This window comes from Callithrix jacchus, chromosome 8 (genome assembly GCF_049354715.1).
Source record: "Callithrix jacchus isolate 240 chromosome 8, calJac240_pri, whole genome shotgun sequence".
Taxonomy (NCBI): Eukaryota; Metazoa; Chordata; class Mammalia; order Primates; family Cebidae; genus Callithrix; species Callithrix jacchus.
Window position 1 is genome coordinate 140,376,005 of NC_133509.1, and position 16,063 is coordinate 140,392,067.

The 16,063-nt window shown below is 55.8% G+C and overlaps 1 protein-coding gene across 5 annotated transcripts; it reads left to right on the forward strand.

The window, feature by feature from the left end:
- Positions 1–10,130: 10,130 nt before the first annotated feature.
- Positions 10,131–14,048, forward strand: TMEM121 (transmembrane protein 121). Of its 5 annotated transcripts, none has more exons than XM_035261756.3 (2): positions 10,131–10,231; positions 12,582–14,048. In XM_035261756.3, the coding sequence occupies exon 2, from the start codon at positions 12,698–12,700 to the stop codon at positions 13,652–13,654; it is 957 nt and encodes a 318-aa protein (XP_035117647.1). In that variant the 5' UTR covers positions 10,131–10,231; positions 12,582–12,697; the 3' UTR covers positions 13,655–14,048. The 5 variants fall into 5 exon arrangements, with proteins under 5 accessions (XP_035117647.1, XP_035117646.1, XP_035117644.1 ...); XM_035261755.3 differs by lacking the exon at positions 10,131–10,231 and adding an exon at positions 10,518–10,675; XM_035261753.3 differs by lacking the exon at positions 10,131–10,231 and adding an exon at positions 10,518–10,568.
- The last annotated feature ends 2,015 nt before the right edge of the window (positions 14,049–16,063 follow it).

Genomic DNA, 16,063 nt, shown 5'->3' on the forward strand with positions numbered 1-16,063 from the left:
CCCCTTTACACAAGTTCACAAATCTGCACGTGTTTGTTCACCCCTGAACATAAACGTTAAATAAATCATTACATAGGTCTATTCTGCATACAAATCTTTTGTTTGATATGTGATTCACAAGTTGGTATGGTTTGGCGGTGTCCCCACCCAAATCTCATCTTAATTGTAGTTCCCATGATCCCCACATGTTGTGGGAGGGGCCCAGCAAGAGGTAATTGAATCATTGGGGCAGTTACCCCCATGCTATTCTTCTCTTGATAGTGAGTTCTCACAAGATCTGATGGTTTTTTACTGGGCTTTTCCCCCTTCTCCCGCCGCCATGTGAAGAAGGCTGTGTTGCTTGCTTCCCCTTCCACCACGATTCTAAGTCTCTTGAGGCCTCCCCAGGCATGCGGAACTGTGAGTCCATTAAACCTTTTTCCTTTATAAATTACCCAGTCTTGGGTATGTCTTCATAGCCGCGTGAGAACGGACTCATACACAATACTTTCTCCGGCATATAACTTGTCTTTTCATTCTCTCATCAGTGACGTTTACACAGAAAAAAGGTTTAAATTTTGATGAAATCCAATTTATCAATTTATCTTTTATGGATTGAGCTTTTGCTGTTGTGTTGAAGAATATTTTTAGCCTTGGCCCAGGTTGTGAAGATTTCTTCTTTTTCTTCTAAAGGTTTCGTGGCGTTTTGCTTGACATTTAGACCTGTGATCATTTTGAGTTAATTTTTGCATAAGGAATGAGGATCTAGGTTGAGAATCCTTTTTTTCTCCCCACACAGATGTCCAATTTGGTGAAAATACTATCTTTCCAATGTCAGTTCACCTTTGCACTTTAGTTAAAAATTAATTACCACTTTCAGAAAGCTAGGAGTGGAAGGGAATTTCCTCGACCTGATGAAAGAGGTCTGCTAAGCCCCATAGCTAACATTCTACTTGATGGTAAAAGGCAGGATGCTGGCCTGGTGCGGTGGCTCAAGCCTGTAATCCCAGCACTTTGGGAGGCCGAGGCGGGTGGATCATGAGGTCAACAGATCGAGACCATCCTGGTCAACATGGTGAAACCCCCGTCTCTACTAAAAATTACCAAAAAAAATTAGCTGGGCACGGTGGCGCGTGCCTGTAATCCCAGCTACTCAGGAGGCTGAGGGAGGAGAATTGCCTGAACCCAGGAGGCGGAGGTTGCGGTGAGCCGAGATCGCACCATTGCACTCCAGCCTGGGTAACAAGAGCGAAACTCCGTCTCAAAAAAAAAAAAAAAAAAAAAAGCAGGATGCTCTCCACCTGGGATCAAAAACAAGACCAGGATGTCCCCTCTCACTACTTCTATTCAACATTGTACTGGAGGCTCTAGCCAGGGCAATTCAGCAAGACAAAGGAATAAAGGACATCCAGATGAAGAGGTAAGACTGTCTCCCTGCAGATGACATAATCTTACACATAGAAAAATCCTCAGAAATGCACTAAAAATATGAACACTAATGAAGTTCATCAAGGTTGCAGAATCTCGTGATCACTGTGCAAACATCCATGGTATTTCTCTAAACTGAAATCAAGTCAAAAAATTTCATTTGGGGTTCAAAGTGGCTCCAGCCGGAGGTCGTGGCGCTTGCGAAGGCGAGGTCATGAGTTCAAGGCTAACCTGAGCAACCTCATAAGCTCAAACTGATTGGCAAAAAAAAAAAAAAAAAATTATTTATAGCAGAGTCAAAAAGAATTAAACACATTCTACAGAAGAAGTGTAAAACGGCCATGTGTGGTGTATTTTATGTTAAAAAAAAAAGAACTGTAAAACATGTGCTCTGAAAACGACAAAACGTTCTTGAAAGAGATTAAAGAAGCCCTAACTAAGTAAATGTGATGACACCCTGTGTTCATCACAAACTGACCTTCAGACTTAGTGCAATCCCTATCAAAACCACACATGGCTTCTTTGGTTGGGGCAGAAATTGACGAGCTGATTCTGAAATTCATAGGGAAATGCAGGAGATCCAGGGCAGCCGAACCAGCCTTTTTTCTGTTTTGTTTTGAGATGGAGTCTTGCTCTGTTGCCCAGGCAACAGAAGGTGCTGTGGTGAGATCTTGGCTCACTGCAACCTCTGCCTCCTGGGTTCAAGTGATTCTCTTGTCTCAGCCTCCCGAGTAGCTGGGATTACAGGTGCCCACCACCACGCTTGGGTAATTTTTCTATTTTTAGTAGAGATGGGGTTTCACCATGTTGGCCAGGCTGGTCTCGACTGAACTCCTGGCCTCAAGTGATCCACTCGCCTCCACCTCCCAAAGTGCTGGGATTACAGGAGTGAGTGAGCCACTACACCTGGCCTCAAAATCGTCTTGAAGGAAACAGGTGGAGGATCTACACTTCCTAGTGTCAACACTTACTACAAAACTGCCGAAGTCAAGAAAACAAGGGGCTCAGAAGGACAGACTTACAGATTCCTGCAACAGAGTGGAGAATCCAGAAGTAAACCTTCATGTGTTTATGGCCAACTGATTTGTGAAAAGGATGTTGGCCGGGCGCGGTGGCTCACGCCTGTCATCCCAGCACTTTGGGAGGCCCAGGCGGGTGGATCACGAGGTCAAGAGATTGAGACCATCCTGGTCAACATGGTGAAACCTCATCTCTACTAAAAATATGAAAAATTAGCTGGGCATGGTGGTGCGTGCCTGTAGTCCCAGCTACTCGGGAGGCTGAGGCAGGAGAATTGCCTGAACCCAGGAGGCGGAGGTTGCAGTGAGCTGAGATCGCGCCATTGCACTCCAACCTGGGCAACAACAGTGAAACTCCGTCTCAAGAAAAAAAAAAGAAAAGGATGTCAAGACCATTGAAGGGGAAAGAATCGTCTTTTCAACAAATGGTGCTGGGTTTGTGCCTCAGGGCTGCCCTAACAAAGCACCACGAATGGAGCGTGTAGACCACAGGAGTTCATTCTCTACGCTCTGCAGTCTAGAAACCCAAGATCAAGGTATCTGCAGGTATTGCAGAAATTGACCCTCTGGTCTTAAAGCTTGAAACTTTTGTTTTATCTGACTTTCTTCCTTGGCCAAGGAATTTTCAGGCCTCTCAAAAGAGTATCAAAGAACCAAAACTCCCCAGACCAAGGCACAGATACTGGACCCTCATTCACCATGACTTCTTCCTTGCCTGCTGTGGTTGGGCTGTGTCCCCACCCAACTCTCAGCTTGAATTGTATCGTCCAGAATTCCCATATGTTGTGGGAGGGACGCAGGGGGGTAATTGAATTATGGGGGGCTGGTCTTTCCTGTGTTATTCTCTTGATACTGAATAAGTCTCTTGAGATTTGATGGTTTATTGGGGGTTTCCGCTTTTGCTTCTCTCTCATTTTCTCTTGCTGCTGCCATGTAAGAAGTGCCTTTCACCTCCCACCATGATTCTGTGAGCTCCTCAGCTGTGTGGGACTGTCAGTCGAGTTAAACCTTTTTTTTTTGTTCCCAATTTCAGGTATGTCTTTATCAGCAGCATGAAAATGAACTAATGCACTGGCTCTCCCTAGCTCTTGTGTTCTTACACTTTGTTACATTGCTTTCCTGCTATGTGAACTGGTTCCGGTCGGTCAGGAGATGGATTTGAGACTGAGCTCCCACCGCCTTGGCTCAGCACCTGATTAAAGCCTTCTTCCTTGGCCACACTTGGCGTCTCAGTGATTGGCTTGCTGTGCGCAAGCAGCAGGACTTGGACCGAAATCCTGGTGTTTCAGTAACGTTGCCAGCAACTCTCAGCTTGCAGCTGCTTCCCTCCAACCTCTGTCTGTCCTCACTCAGCCTTCTTTCCGACGTGTGTTCCTCTTCAAAACTCTTTCTTCCTATAAGGTCACAGCCATTGGATGTAGGCCACCCCAATCCAACGTGATCTCAACTTAACTCGATTAGATCCACAAAGGTCCTATTTTCAAATAAGGTCACATTTGCATGTACCACAGCTAGGGCTGAAACATATCATTTTGGGAGCCCTGATTTAGCCCACGACAAATCCCTTCTTTACAACAGACATAGAATTTAACTCAAAATGCATCACAGACCTAAATGTAAAACCTAAAACTATAAAACTTCTAGAAGAAAACAGGAGAAAATCCTTGTGACCTTGGATTATGCAAAAGCTTCTTAAGACATAGAAGGGCGCGGTGGCTCAAGCCTGTAATCCCAGCACTTTGGGAGGCCGAGGCGGGTGGATCACGAGGTTAAGAGATCAAGATCATCCTGGTCAACATGATGAAACCCTGTCTCTACTAAAAATACAAAAATTAGCTTGGCACGGTGGCGCGTGCCTGTAATCCCAGCTACTCGGGAGGCTGAGGCAGGAGAATTGCTTGAACCCAGGAGGTGGAGGTTGCGGTGAGCCTAGATCGCGCCATTGCACTCCAACCTGGGCAACAACAGTGAAACTCCGTCTCAAGAAAAAAAAAAAAAAAAAAGACACAGAAAAGCACAAGCAACAAAATAAAAGATAGATAAATTGGGTTTAATTAAAATAGAAGTTTCTTGGCCAGGTGCAGTGGCTCACATCTGTAATCCCAGCGTTTTGGGAGGCCAGTGCGGGCAGATCACGATGTTGGGAGTTTGAGACCATCCTGGCCAACATCTCTACCAAAAATACATAAATTAGCTGGGCATGGTGGCTCTCGCCTGTAGTTCCAGCTACTTGGGAGGGTGAGGCAGGAGAATAGCTTGAACCTGGGAGGTGAAGGTTGCAGTGAGCCATGATTGCACCATTGCACTCCAGCCTAGGTGACAAGAGCAAAACTCTGTCATAAAAAAAGAAAAAAAAGAAGTTTCTGCCCAGGTGTGGTGGCTCACTCCTGTAATCCCAGCACTTTGGGCAGCCGAGGTGGGCGGTTCACGATGTCAGGAGTTCGAGACCAGACTAGTCACCATGGTGAAACCTTGTCTCTACTAAAAACACAAAAATTGCTGGGTGTGGTTGCACACACCTATAATCCCAGCTACCTGGGAGGCTGAGGCAGGAGAATCGCTTGAACCTGGGAGGTGGAGGTTGCAGTGAGCTGAGACTGCACCATTTCACTCCAGCCTGGGCAACAGAGAGAGACCCTGTCTCAAAAAAACAGTTGAGACCGGTGTGGTGGCTCACGCCTGTAATCCCAGCACTTCGAGAGGCTTAGACAAGTGGACTGCCTGAGGTCAGGAGTTTGAGACCAGCCTGGCCAACATGGTGAAACCCTGTCTCTATTAAAGACACAAAATTTAGCTGGGTGTGGTGGCGGGTGCCACCACCATTTCTATCTACGTGGGAGGCTGAGGCATGAGAATTGCTTGAACCTGGGAGGCAGAGGTTGCAGTGAGCTGAGATTGTGCCACAGCACTCCAACCTGGATGACAGAGCACGACTGTCTAAAAAAAAGTTGAAAAGACAACACCCAAAATGGGAAAAACATTTGCAAATCATGTATGTGATAAGAGAATTGTATGCAGAACATATAAGGAACTCTTAGAATGGAACAGTAAGAGGATAAAAACCGGATGGAAAAATGTGTGAAGGACTTGGACAGACATTTCTCCGAAGGAGCTATGCAAATGACCAATACACACATGACCCAATGCCCAGTGCCATTAGCTGTCACGGCAATGCAACTCAGAGCCACCGTGAGGCAGCGTTTCACACCCACTGTGGTGGCTACGATGAAGAACGCTGACAATAACAAGTGTTGGCAAGGATGTGAAGGAGCTGGCATCTTCACACACTGCTGATGGAAATGCAACATGATCTGGAAACAGTTGGCCCTTCCCGAGAATGTTTAACACAGGGTTACATACGACCTGGCCACTCCACGGCTAGAGGGCTACCTAAGGGAAAGGAACGCAGGTCCACGTCAAATTTTGTACTCAAGTGTTCATAGCCACGTCCATAATAACCAAAAGATGGAAACACCCAAATGCCCAGGAACTGCTAAAGAGGTAGAAGAATGGAACAGTATTTGCAATAAAAAGGAAGGAATCACGAGATGGTGTGACACGAACGTGGCTTGAACACATCGTGCTTAGCAGATTAGGCCCGTCTCAAATGACCACATCCGGTATGATCCCATTGCATGAAACTTCCAGAAAAGGCGAATCTGTAGAGATAGAAAGTAGATTAGTAGCTGCCAGGGGCTGGGAAAACTGGGAAGGAGTTGGGGGTGAAAGGGGGATGAATGCTACTGGTCTGGGGCTTCTTTTGGGGATGATGAGAATGTTTTAAAATTGATTACGACATGTGTAAATATACCACAAATTATTGAATTGTAGAACTGTACACTTTTTCTTTGATTCTTTTTTGTTTTTTTTTTTTGAGATGAGTCTCACTCTGTCACCCAGGCTGGAGTGGTGCAGTGGTGAGATCTCGGCTCACTGCAACCTCTGCCTCCTGGGTTCAAGCGATTCTCCTGCCTCAGCCTCCTGAGTAGCTGAGACTACAGGTTCCTGCCACCACACCTGGCTAATTTCTGTATCTTTTTTTTTTTTTTGAGACAGAGTTTCACTCTTAAGTGCAATGGCGCGATCTCGGCTCACCGCAACCTCTGCCTCCTGGGTTCAGGCAATTCTCCTGCCTCAGCCTCCTGAGTAGCTGGGATTACAGGTATGCGCCACCACACCCAGCTAATTTTTGTATTTTAAGTAGAGACGGGGTTTCACTATGTTGGCCAGGCTGGTCTTGAACTCCTGACCTCAAGTGATCTGCCTGCCTCAGCCTCTCAAATTGCTGGGATTATAGGTGTGAGCCACCATGACTACCCTGTATGTCTTTGTTTTTTTGAGACAGAGTTTCACTCTATTGCCCAAGCTCTCGAGGCTCACTGTAGCCTCAACCTCCCAGTCTCAAGTGGTCCTCCCACCTCAGCCTGCCAAGTAGGTGTGACTACAGGCATACCCCACCACCCCTACCTGCTCTTTATTTTTTGTAGAGATGAGGTCTTGCTATGTTACCCAGGCTGGTATGGAACTCGGGCTCAAGCAATTCTCCTGCCTGGCCTCCTGAAGCGCTGGGATTACAGGAGTGGGCTGCTGTGCTTGGCTGATTGCACACTTTATTTTTTTGAGATGGAGTCTTGCTCTGTTGCCTAGGCTAGAGTGCGATGGCATGATCTCAGCTCGCTGCAACCTCCTCCTCCCAGGCTCAAGCGATTCTCCTGCTTTAGGCTCCCGAATAGCTAGGACTACAGGTGTCTGCCACCACACCTGGCTAATTTTTGTATGCTTAGTAGAGACAGGACTTTACCATGTTGGCCAGGATGGTCTCAATTTCTTGACCTCGTGATCCACCTGCCTCAGCCTCCCAAAGTGCTGGGATTACAGGCGTGAGCCGCCGTGCCCGGCCAGATGGATGAATTTTATGGAGTTTGAATTATACTTCAATAAGGCTGTTAAGAAATCCGCGGCCATGCTTGTGCGCTTGTTCCACTGAGCTGCTGGCCGACCCTCTGCCAGTGCAGCCTGTCTCAACTGGTTCAGGTTTACAGTGGGTTAACATCCATCAGTGAGAACCCTCCAACTCCTTCCCTTCTTTTCCAGAATTATTCTGGCAACTCTAGTTCCTTTTCATTTCTGTATACATTTCAGAATAAGATTGTCTGTATCCATAAAATTTCCTGCAGGGATTTTAATTGAAATTACATTAAATCTGTAGTCGTTTTGGAGAGAATCGGTATCTTAACTATATTCATTCTAATTCAGGAACACAGTATGCCTCTGCATATATTTAGGCCTTGTTTGATTTCTTTCTTTTTTTTGAGATGAAGTCTCGCTCTGTCATCGAGCTGGAGTGCAGTGGCATGATCTCGGCTCACCGCAACCTCTGCCTCACGGGTTCAAGTGATTCTCCTGCCTCAGCTTCCCAAGTAGCTGGGACTACAGGTGTGTGTCACCACGCCCAGCTAATTTTTCGTATTTTTAGTAGAGACAGGATTTCACCATGCTGGCCAGGATAGTGTTGATCTCTTGACCTCATGATCGACCCACCTCGGTTTCCCAAAGTGTTGGGATTACAGGGTGAGCCACCACACACAGCCAAACTGTTTTGTCTTTTTTGTAGACAGGGTGTCACCATGTTTCTCAGGCTGATCTTGAACTCAAGCTCAAGCTATCCACCCACTTTGGCCTCCCCAAATTCTGGTATTATAGGCATGAGCCACAGCACCTGGCCGGTTTTTTTTTTTTTTTAATTAAAAATCACAGATATGGAGTCTCTCTATGTTGCCCAGGCTGGTCTTGAACTCCTGGCCTCCCAAAGTGTTGAGATTACAGGGGTGAGCCACCATGCCTGGCCTGCTGTTTTTGTTGCTTTTTGTAGATTCTCTTTATGAGACTAGGCATGTTCCCTTTGCTTTCTAGTTTGCTGCGAATGCTTATCACGGATGAGGGTCAGATTCTGTCAAACGCATTCTTTGGATTGATTGAGGTGATCACGTGGTTTCTTCTGGAGACTAATAGGATAGATCACATCGATTCATTTTCTTTCTTTCTTTTTTTTTTGAGACGGAGTTTCGCTCTTGTTGCCCAGGCTGGAGTGCAATGGCACCATCTCGGCTCACCGCAACCTCTGCCTCCTGGGTTCAAGCAATTCCCCTGCTTCAGCCTCCCGAGTAGCTGGGATTACAGGCACCCACCACCCTCATGCCCAGCTAATTTTTGTATTTTTTTAGTAGAGACGGGGTTTCACCTTGTTGACCAGGATGGTCTCGATCTCTTGACCTCGTGATCCACACACCTCGGCCTCCCAAAGTGCTGGGATGACAGGCGTGAGCCACTGCGCCCGGCCCCACCTGGATTCATTTTCACATGTTGAACTAGCCTTGCCTTCCTGGGCTCGACTCCATTTGGTCGTGGTGTGTGTGTGTGTGTTTTAATGTTGCTTGATTCCACTTGCTGTTACGTAGTTGAGGGTTTTTGTGTCATCTTGGCATTGGTGTCTGCTATTGCCTTCTGTCTTGCCGGTCGGATTTCCTGGTTCTTCACATGCAGAGTAATTTTAGATTGTATCCTGCACATTTAGACATATGTTATGAGTCCGGTCTTATTTAAATCCCCATTGAAAATGTTGATATTTTGTTTCATCACGCAATGAACCTAGTTGGTTTCAGGCCACAAGTTCAAACAGGCTCCTGCCGGTCCTGCCTTCCACATCAGTTTTGTTTCCAAAGCCTTTGCAGTAGGACTCAGATCTGTCTCCTGTGTGCACTACCCAGTGGCCAGTGTGGGACGTGGGCAGTGCCCTGTCCTTTTGTTCAGTGCTCAGTCTTTGGGATGTGAATGAGGGTCACACTTGTACATGCACGGCTTTCGAGGCTTCTTGGGTTGCTGTCTAGTGCTCCTCCCTGTCCACCGTCTGTCCTGGCCCCGAGGACCACATCTCCTGGGGCTGGAAAGGAAGGTTCTTCTCCCTCAGTGTTTTAGGTGCTTGTCAACCCCATGTCTTTGATGGGATACCTAGGGGCTGGGGCACCAGAGAATGGAGAAGAGTAAAATAAAAACAGTACGAAACCCCCAAAAAACAAACAAACCAAAAAAAAACCCTGTCCTCCAGAACCCTGACCTCCCCAGGGGAGTTGTCCCATTCCCTGGGAGCAGAAGCGACCTTTTTCTTTGCTGTCCCCTGGCTGGGACTAGGGGACTTCTAGAGCTCTCGGTCCACTTCTGGCCTTCAGGCTGAGTTGAGTCCAGGCCGGGGATACGGGAAGAGAACCTGGAAGTTCACTAACAGTTGAGTGGTGCCTCAAATTCTAGCCTTTCCCCCAAATCTGGTGTCCCTTTACCTCTCTGACCCTCAGTCTTCTCCTGTCAGAGGGAAGTGAGAGCAGTTCTGGGAGGAGGGCAGGCAGGCAGAAGGGGCCCTCGGATTCTCCTCTGGCTCACGCGGGACAGCCTCTGCCCCAGAGATGGACGGGATGTGGCGGGGGGGAGGGGGGGCTCAGTGAGTGTCCCCTCAGTGACAAAATGACGCCAAAGTCCCCAAACCCTGGCTTCCTCCTTGATGCGCTGCGGAAGATGGGGGCCGCTCATCATTCCTTTCCTGTCCTGAGAAGGCTGGATTTCTCCCCAGAGAGGACAGAGGGCAGCACGGAGGGCCCCGCCGGCCCGGCCAGCCCTGCGCCTACGTCCCCGCCAGCTCCCGGGCCGGGGGGCAGTCGTCCGGCGGAGTCGGGTCGGAGACAGTCTGTCTCCAGGGGGCTGCAGCGGAGTTTCAGAGCGCGGCGGGCACTGAGCGGACCCGGCGATTCCGGGCGGTGGGTGAGGAGGGTGGAGACGGGACCCCGAGCCCCCCGGGGGTGCACGAGGGCGTCCTGCTCCTCGGAGCCACCTGCCCTGCGCGCCGCCGCTCAGTGCTGTCGCCGTGGCAACCGGCGCTGCGGAGGGGGCGGGGCGCCGGGACCCCCGCGCTCCCAGGCCCCCAGGTCCCACGGGGCTCACGGGCCGAGGGGCGCGGGGCGGGGCCTCTGGGCCGGGGGCGGCGCCGCGCGGGCGCGGGAGGGGCGCGGCGGGAGGAGCCGGCGCGGCCCGGGCGGTGGCGGCAGAGGCGCGGCGGGCGGGCCCCGGAGCGGCGCAGCATCTGCGGGCGGCGGGGTAGGCGCGGGCGCGGGCGGACTGGATGGGCGCGCGGCGGGCCTGGGCGACCCTGCGCCTCCGGGCCGTGGGGGCTGCGGGGCGGGGCGGGGGCCTAGGCGGCAGGGGTGAGGCCTGGGGCCGGCGGGGTGGCGGGGACCGGCCCTGCGTGGGGAAGCTTCGTGGGGACAAACGGAGACGCAGCCTGCTGGGAGCGGCCCAAGCTCTGCACCGGCCCGCGGCGGGAGCGCAGCGGCCCCCTCCCCGCCCCTCTTCCCCGGGGCTCCGAGGGGGTGGTTCTGGGGCGGGGGTCCTTAGGGGGCGCGGGCAGCAAGGGAGGGCCTGGAGGCCTTAGAGTCGGTGCCAGGTCTGAGCCGCGGGGCGTAGCGGGAGGAGGGGGCCTCGGCCGGGGCCCAGCAGACCCAGGACAGGTGGGCCTGGGGCCAGGTCCCTAGGGAGGGGTGGCCCAGCCGGGCTCTGGCTTCCCCGGGCAGGGCCTCCTCTAGGGGCTGGAGTCCGTCTCCCTTCGCCAGCGCAGAGCCCCTCGGCCCTTGGCCCGCGTCTGCCAAGTGGCTGAGGATCGAGCAGCCGCGGAGTGGGGCGAGGGGCCGCAGGCACGGCCGGAAAGGGTGAGCGGCGCCGCGGCTCCTCCGCTATTTATTTGGCCCGGCTGAGCGCGCAGAGGGAGGAAATTCTCAGGTTGCGGCTGCAGTTAGGGGAGGCCCCGGTGGGCCTGGAATGGGCCCAGAGAAGGCTTCCTGGGTCAGACGTGTCAACCCAGTGGACGTGAGTGTCCCGGTGGGACCCGGAGCGCGGGGACCCTGGAGGCAGGGGCGTGGGCTGAGGACCCCCAAGGCACTTTCTGCGCGACCCGTAAGAGCTCCGAGGGGTGGGGAGTCCTGTGTGTGGCTGTGGGGACCCTGGGCGGTGAGTGCTGGTGGGGGCAGGGGGCGGGAGTGCAGAGTTCAACGCCTTCCCGGATCCGTGGGGGCTGCGGTGGCACCAGGGCAGTCCGAGCGCCCGACGGTCACAGGGACATTAAATTTTATGGCTTTGTCTAGACAGGGCAGTAAACGGAGCCCCAGGCCTGGGGCGTGTGGAGGGGGGCGGGCGGGGAGTGAGCCTGCCAGTGACTGTGGGGCGGGTGAGGGCGTGCGGGCCTCTATCGTCACCCAGGTGTGCGCAGGCCCAGCTGTGTGGACCCACAGTCCGGTGTGGGAATCCAACGGCAAGGCCATGACCCAGTGCCAGGTGTGGGACAGAGGTGCAGGGGCCGTGGGAGTCCGACGGGCCTTGGTGGACCGGCTTCCCGAGACTCGAGGGCAGCCAGAGGCAGCGCCCCGGCCACAGGAGCAGAGCAGGGTGGCTGTGCCGGGGCAGGGGGTGGGGGACAGCGCCTCGCCGGGGACAGCGCCTCGCCAGGGGCATCCGGAGCCATGGGGATCAGGGCAGGCAGTGGTCACGCGCCCCAGAGGGTGGACCAAGCCGGCCCGCGCAGGGAGGAGGGGCGTGGGGGCTGCCAGGCAGGGGCCGGGAGGCTCGGAGAGGCCTGTGGGACGGATGCATCCGGACCTGGGTGACTCTTGGTCCCAGATCCGAAAGCCGGGGAAGGGCCGGGGCCTCCTCTGGCACTCCGAGAGCGGAGGGGCAGGCCCGCCTCCCCGCCCAGTGCGGTGGCGGCGGGGAGACGGACGCCCGAAACCCCGCGGGAACGGCTTGGGGCCAGCAGCGCGTGCGTGGGGTCTGGGCCGCCGGAGCCAGGAGGGACAACCCCCCGCCCCGGGCTCCGGGAACGCGCGTGGCGGGCAGAAAACGCGTCCGTTCCGTTTCCTTCCTGGCGGCGGGAACGAGGCCCGGGTGCTCTGGCGAGGCGGCAGCTCCCCCTGGAGGCCTCGCCGCGGTTCGCGGCTGCGGGTTCGCGCATGGGCGAAGGCGTGCGCGATGCCTCGGGCCGCGCGGGTGGGAGGCACCGGGTGGGGGCGGGGGGAGGCCGCCCAAGCCCTCACACTGACCCGTCTCCTCCGGTCTCCCCAGGTTCCGAGCTCGCCGGGCCGCGCCGCGCCATGCCGGCCGGCTGAGCGCCGCCGCAGGGCCTCGTCCCGCCTGGCGTGGGGGCCGTGCGCGCCCAGGCTGGGGCCCGGCAGCCGACCATGGTGCTGCCGCCCCCGGACCGGCGCCACGTGTGCCTGACCACGCTGGTGATCATGGGCAGCATGGCCGTCATGGACGCGTACCTGGTGGAGCAGAACCAGGGCCCGCGCAAGATCGGCGTGTGCATCATCGTGCTGGTGGGCGACGTGTGTTTCTTGCTGGTGCTGCGCTACGTGGCCGTGTGGGTGGGCGCCGAGGTGCGCACGGCCAAGCGCGGCTACGCCATGATCCTGTGGTTCCTCTACATCTTCGTGCTGGAGATCAAGCTCTACTTCATCTTCCAGAACTACAAAGCGGCGCGGCGTGGCGCGGCGGACCCCGTGGCGCGCAAGGCGCTGACGCTGCTGCTGTCGGTGTGTGTGCCCGGCCTGTTCCTGCTGCTCGTGGCGCTGGACCGCATGGAGTACGTGCGCACCTTCCGCAAGCGCGAGGACCTGCGCGGCCGCCTGTTTTGGGTGGCGCTGGACCTGCTGGACCTGCTGGACATGCAGGCCAGCCTGTGGGAGCCGCCGCGCTCCGGGCTGCCGCTGTGGGCCGAGGGCCTCACCTTCTTCTACTGCTACATGCTGCTGCTGGTGCTGCCGTGCGTGGCGCTCAGCGAGGTCAGCATGCAGGGCGAGCACATCGCGCCACAGAAGATGATGCTCTACCCGGTGCTCAGCCTCGCCACCGTCAACGTGGTGGCCGTGCTGGCGCGCGCCGCCAACATGGCGCTGTTCCGCGACAGCCGCGTCTCGGCCATCTTCGTCGGCAAAAACGTGGTGGCGCTCGCCACCAAGGCCTGCACCTTCCTGGAGTACCGCAGACAGGTGCGCGACTTCCCGCCGCCCACGCTGGCGCTGGAGCTGCAGCCGCCGCCCCCACAGCGCAACTCTGTGCCGCCGCCTCAGCCGCTGCACGGCCCGCCCGGGCGTCCCCACGGGTCCTCGCCCACGCGTGACCCCCTGGACACGTGACAGGGCCTGCCTCTGCGGCACAGAGACACCGGGCTGGCTTGGGGCGCGCGGTTTGCATGGGATGGGGTGGGGGCGGGCTCCCCTAGGGGCAGGTGCCTCGAGTGCCCGTGCCTGGGGTCCCGCGGCCACTTCTTCATCTCAGGAATCCCTCGGACCGCGGATCCTCAGCCCCCACTCCACCAGCCCGCCCCAGCGGGTGCGGCCGTTTGGAAGGTCTGGGCCGGAGCAGAGCAGAGGGGCCCGGTCCCTGCCTGCTGGGCCGCCTGGGTTGGAAGGGAGGGCAGTGTGGGCGGAGAGCTGCTCCTGCAGTGGGGGCCTCTGGCTCGGAGTTTGGGGCCAAGGAGGCCTCTGTCATTTTAAAGACTCTATTTACAGTTTTGTATCCAAGGCCGCACTGCTTTGCCTGTTCCTGTGTCCCTGTTTTTACCAGCCAGGCTGGGCGGCCAGGAGCCAGGAGGGCTGTGTGGAGGGCGGGGGAGATGCTGGCCTCTGAGTGTGGGATGCTGGTGGGGCTGGGCTGCTCCCCTCCCCCCGGGGCCTGAGGAGCTCCTGGGGGCCACGCCACTCTGTTTCAGGGCCAGCTCCTCCTTCCTCCCCAGCCTCAGTGTTCCACTTCTTTTTCTGGGATACCTAGACCCCCATCTTCCCCCAGCCCCATGGGTGTCCTGGTCCCTGCTTCCTCCCAATCCAAGTGCCGGTGTCCCTGCATCCCTGGTTCCTCCCCCACCGTGGAACCCACCTTCTTCGTGGGCTCCTCCAGCAGGTGCTCCCAAGTTGATGTAGCACCCCCAGGTCGCAGCCCCAGGAACAGCACCGAGCCTCACCCACCCCAGCATCCTGGCCTTGCCCCAGCACTGGGGAACTGGCAGCCCCCAGCCCAGGTATCTGCCCGGAAGGCCATCTGCAAGGGGTCTCTCACCAGCCTTCCCCCTGGGCCCCTGCACCTGTGATGTGACCCTGGGGACCCACGTGGCCCAGGAAAGTCCGTAGCACCTGGGGAGGAGGGGCCCTTTGTGAGGCCACTGAAAGGGTGGCGTGAGGATGCCCGCCCTGGGAGCCGGTGATGAGCACACACATCTCTCCTGGCACAGTCCACTGCCCGGACTGCTGCACTCCATGGCCCACAGGTGGCAGGTTTTGCCATGCGGGCCTAAAACCGTTGAGGGGAGTGCAGCTGGCTGCTCAAGCGGGTCCTCCCCACGCACCCCTCCCAACAACTGCGGCAGTTAAGGGTGTGGCTGGTGGTGGCCCCAGCCCCACACAGTCCTCGTCCCCCAGCTTGATGCCACCTGGGGCCTGGCCTTTGGGAGTTGCCTGCCTTCCAGGCAACTGGCCTCAGTACCACTGTCCTCAGGTGCACGGGGACTACCTCCCTGCCCAGGTCAGATGAGGCCAGCGCTCTGCCCACCTCCAAACCCATGCCTCGGCCCACCTCCGGCCATGTCCCTAGCAGCCCCTCTGTGTGGGGACCGGGAACTGGCCTGGGTAGGAGGCCTGAGGTACCCGGTTCTGGGCTGTGCCAAGACCACTAATGATCATGTTGGGAAGTGAAGACTCTGCAGGGTCGGGGGGTGGGGGTCGGGGGTCAGGGGTCAGGTGGTTGGGGCTGGGGAGGGGCAAGGAGCAGCCTTGGAAAGGCCCCAGGTGTGGCATGGAGAGAGAAAAGGGGCCTTGGGAGTTGCTGTGGGATGTGGGGGGTCCCTGGACCTTCTTGGGAGTGTGGTGTGAAGTCTGGGGCTGTGGGCGAGGAGCGAGCTTCATTCTGTGTGTCCGGACTGTAGCCCACGTCCTCCTCCGGCCAAAGCCAGCGCCGGCCCCATCATGTCTTAGGGGTCTTCTGGGTGAAGACCAGCCCTCAGCCCTCTTGGCTCTGGCACCCACAGCAAATCCCATGGGAACAGATGGGCAGCTGGCCCTGGGCTGGTGGGGCTGAGGGGCTCTGGGCTCCTGACATCCTGCTCCGACCCTTCCTGAAGACCCATGGTCTCTTCCCTGCTGGCTATGGTCTGGGAGGTGGTAGGCCCAGCTTGGCCTGTGAAAGCCCATATCCCCTTGTCAGAGGTGGGATGGCTGCCCCTGGCTTAGCTAGTCCCCTGGCTCAGCTGCTCCCCTGGCTCAGCTACTCTCCTGGCATAGCTACTCCACTGGCACAGCTACTCCCCTGGTTTAGCTACTCCCCTGGCATAGCTACTCCACTGGTGCAGGTATTCCACTGGCGCAGCTACTCCCCTGGTTTAGCTACTTCCTTGGTTTAGCTGCTCCCCTAGCTTAGCTAATCCTCTGGCCTAGCTATTTCCCTGGCTCAGCTACTCCCCTGGCACAGTTACTCCACTGACGCAGCTACTCCCCTGGTTTAGCTACTCTCAGGGCAGGGAAGGTCCTGGGGCTCGAAGACCCCACCAGGCAACC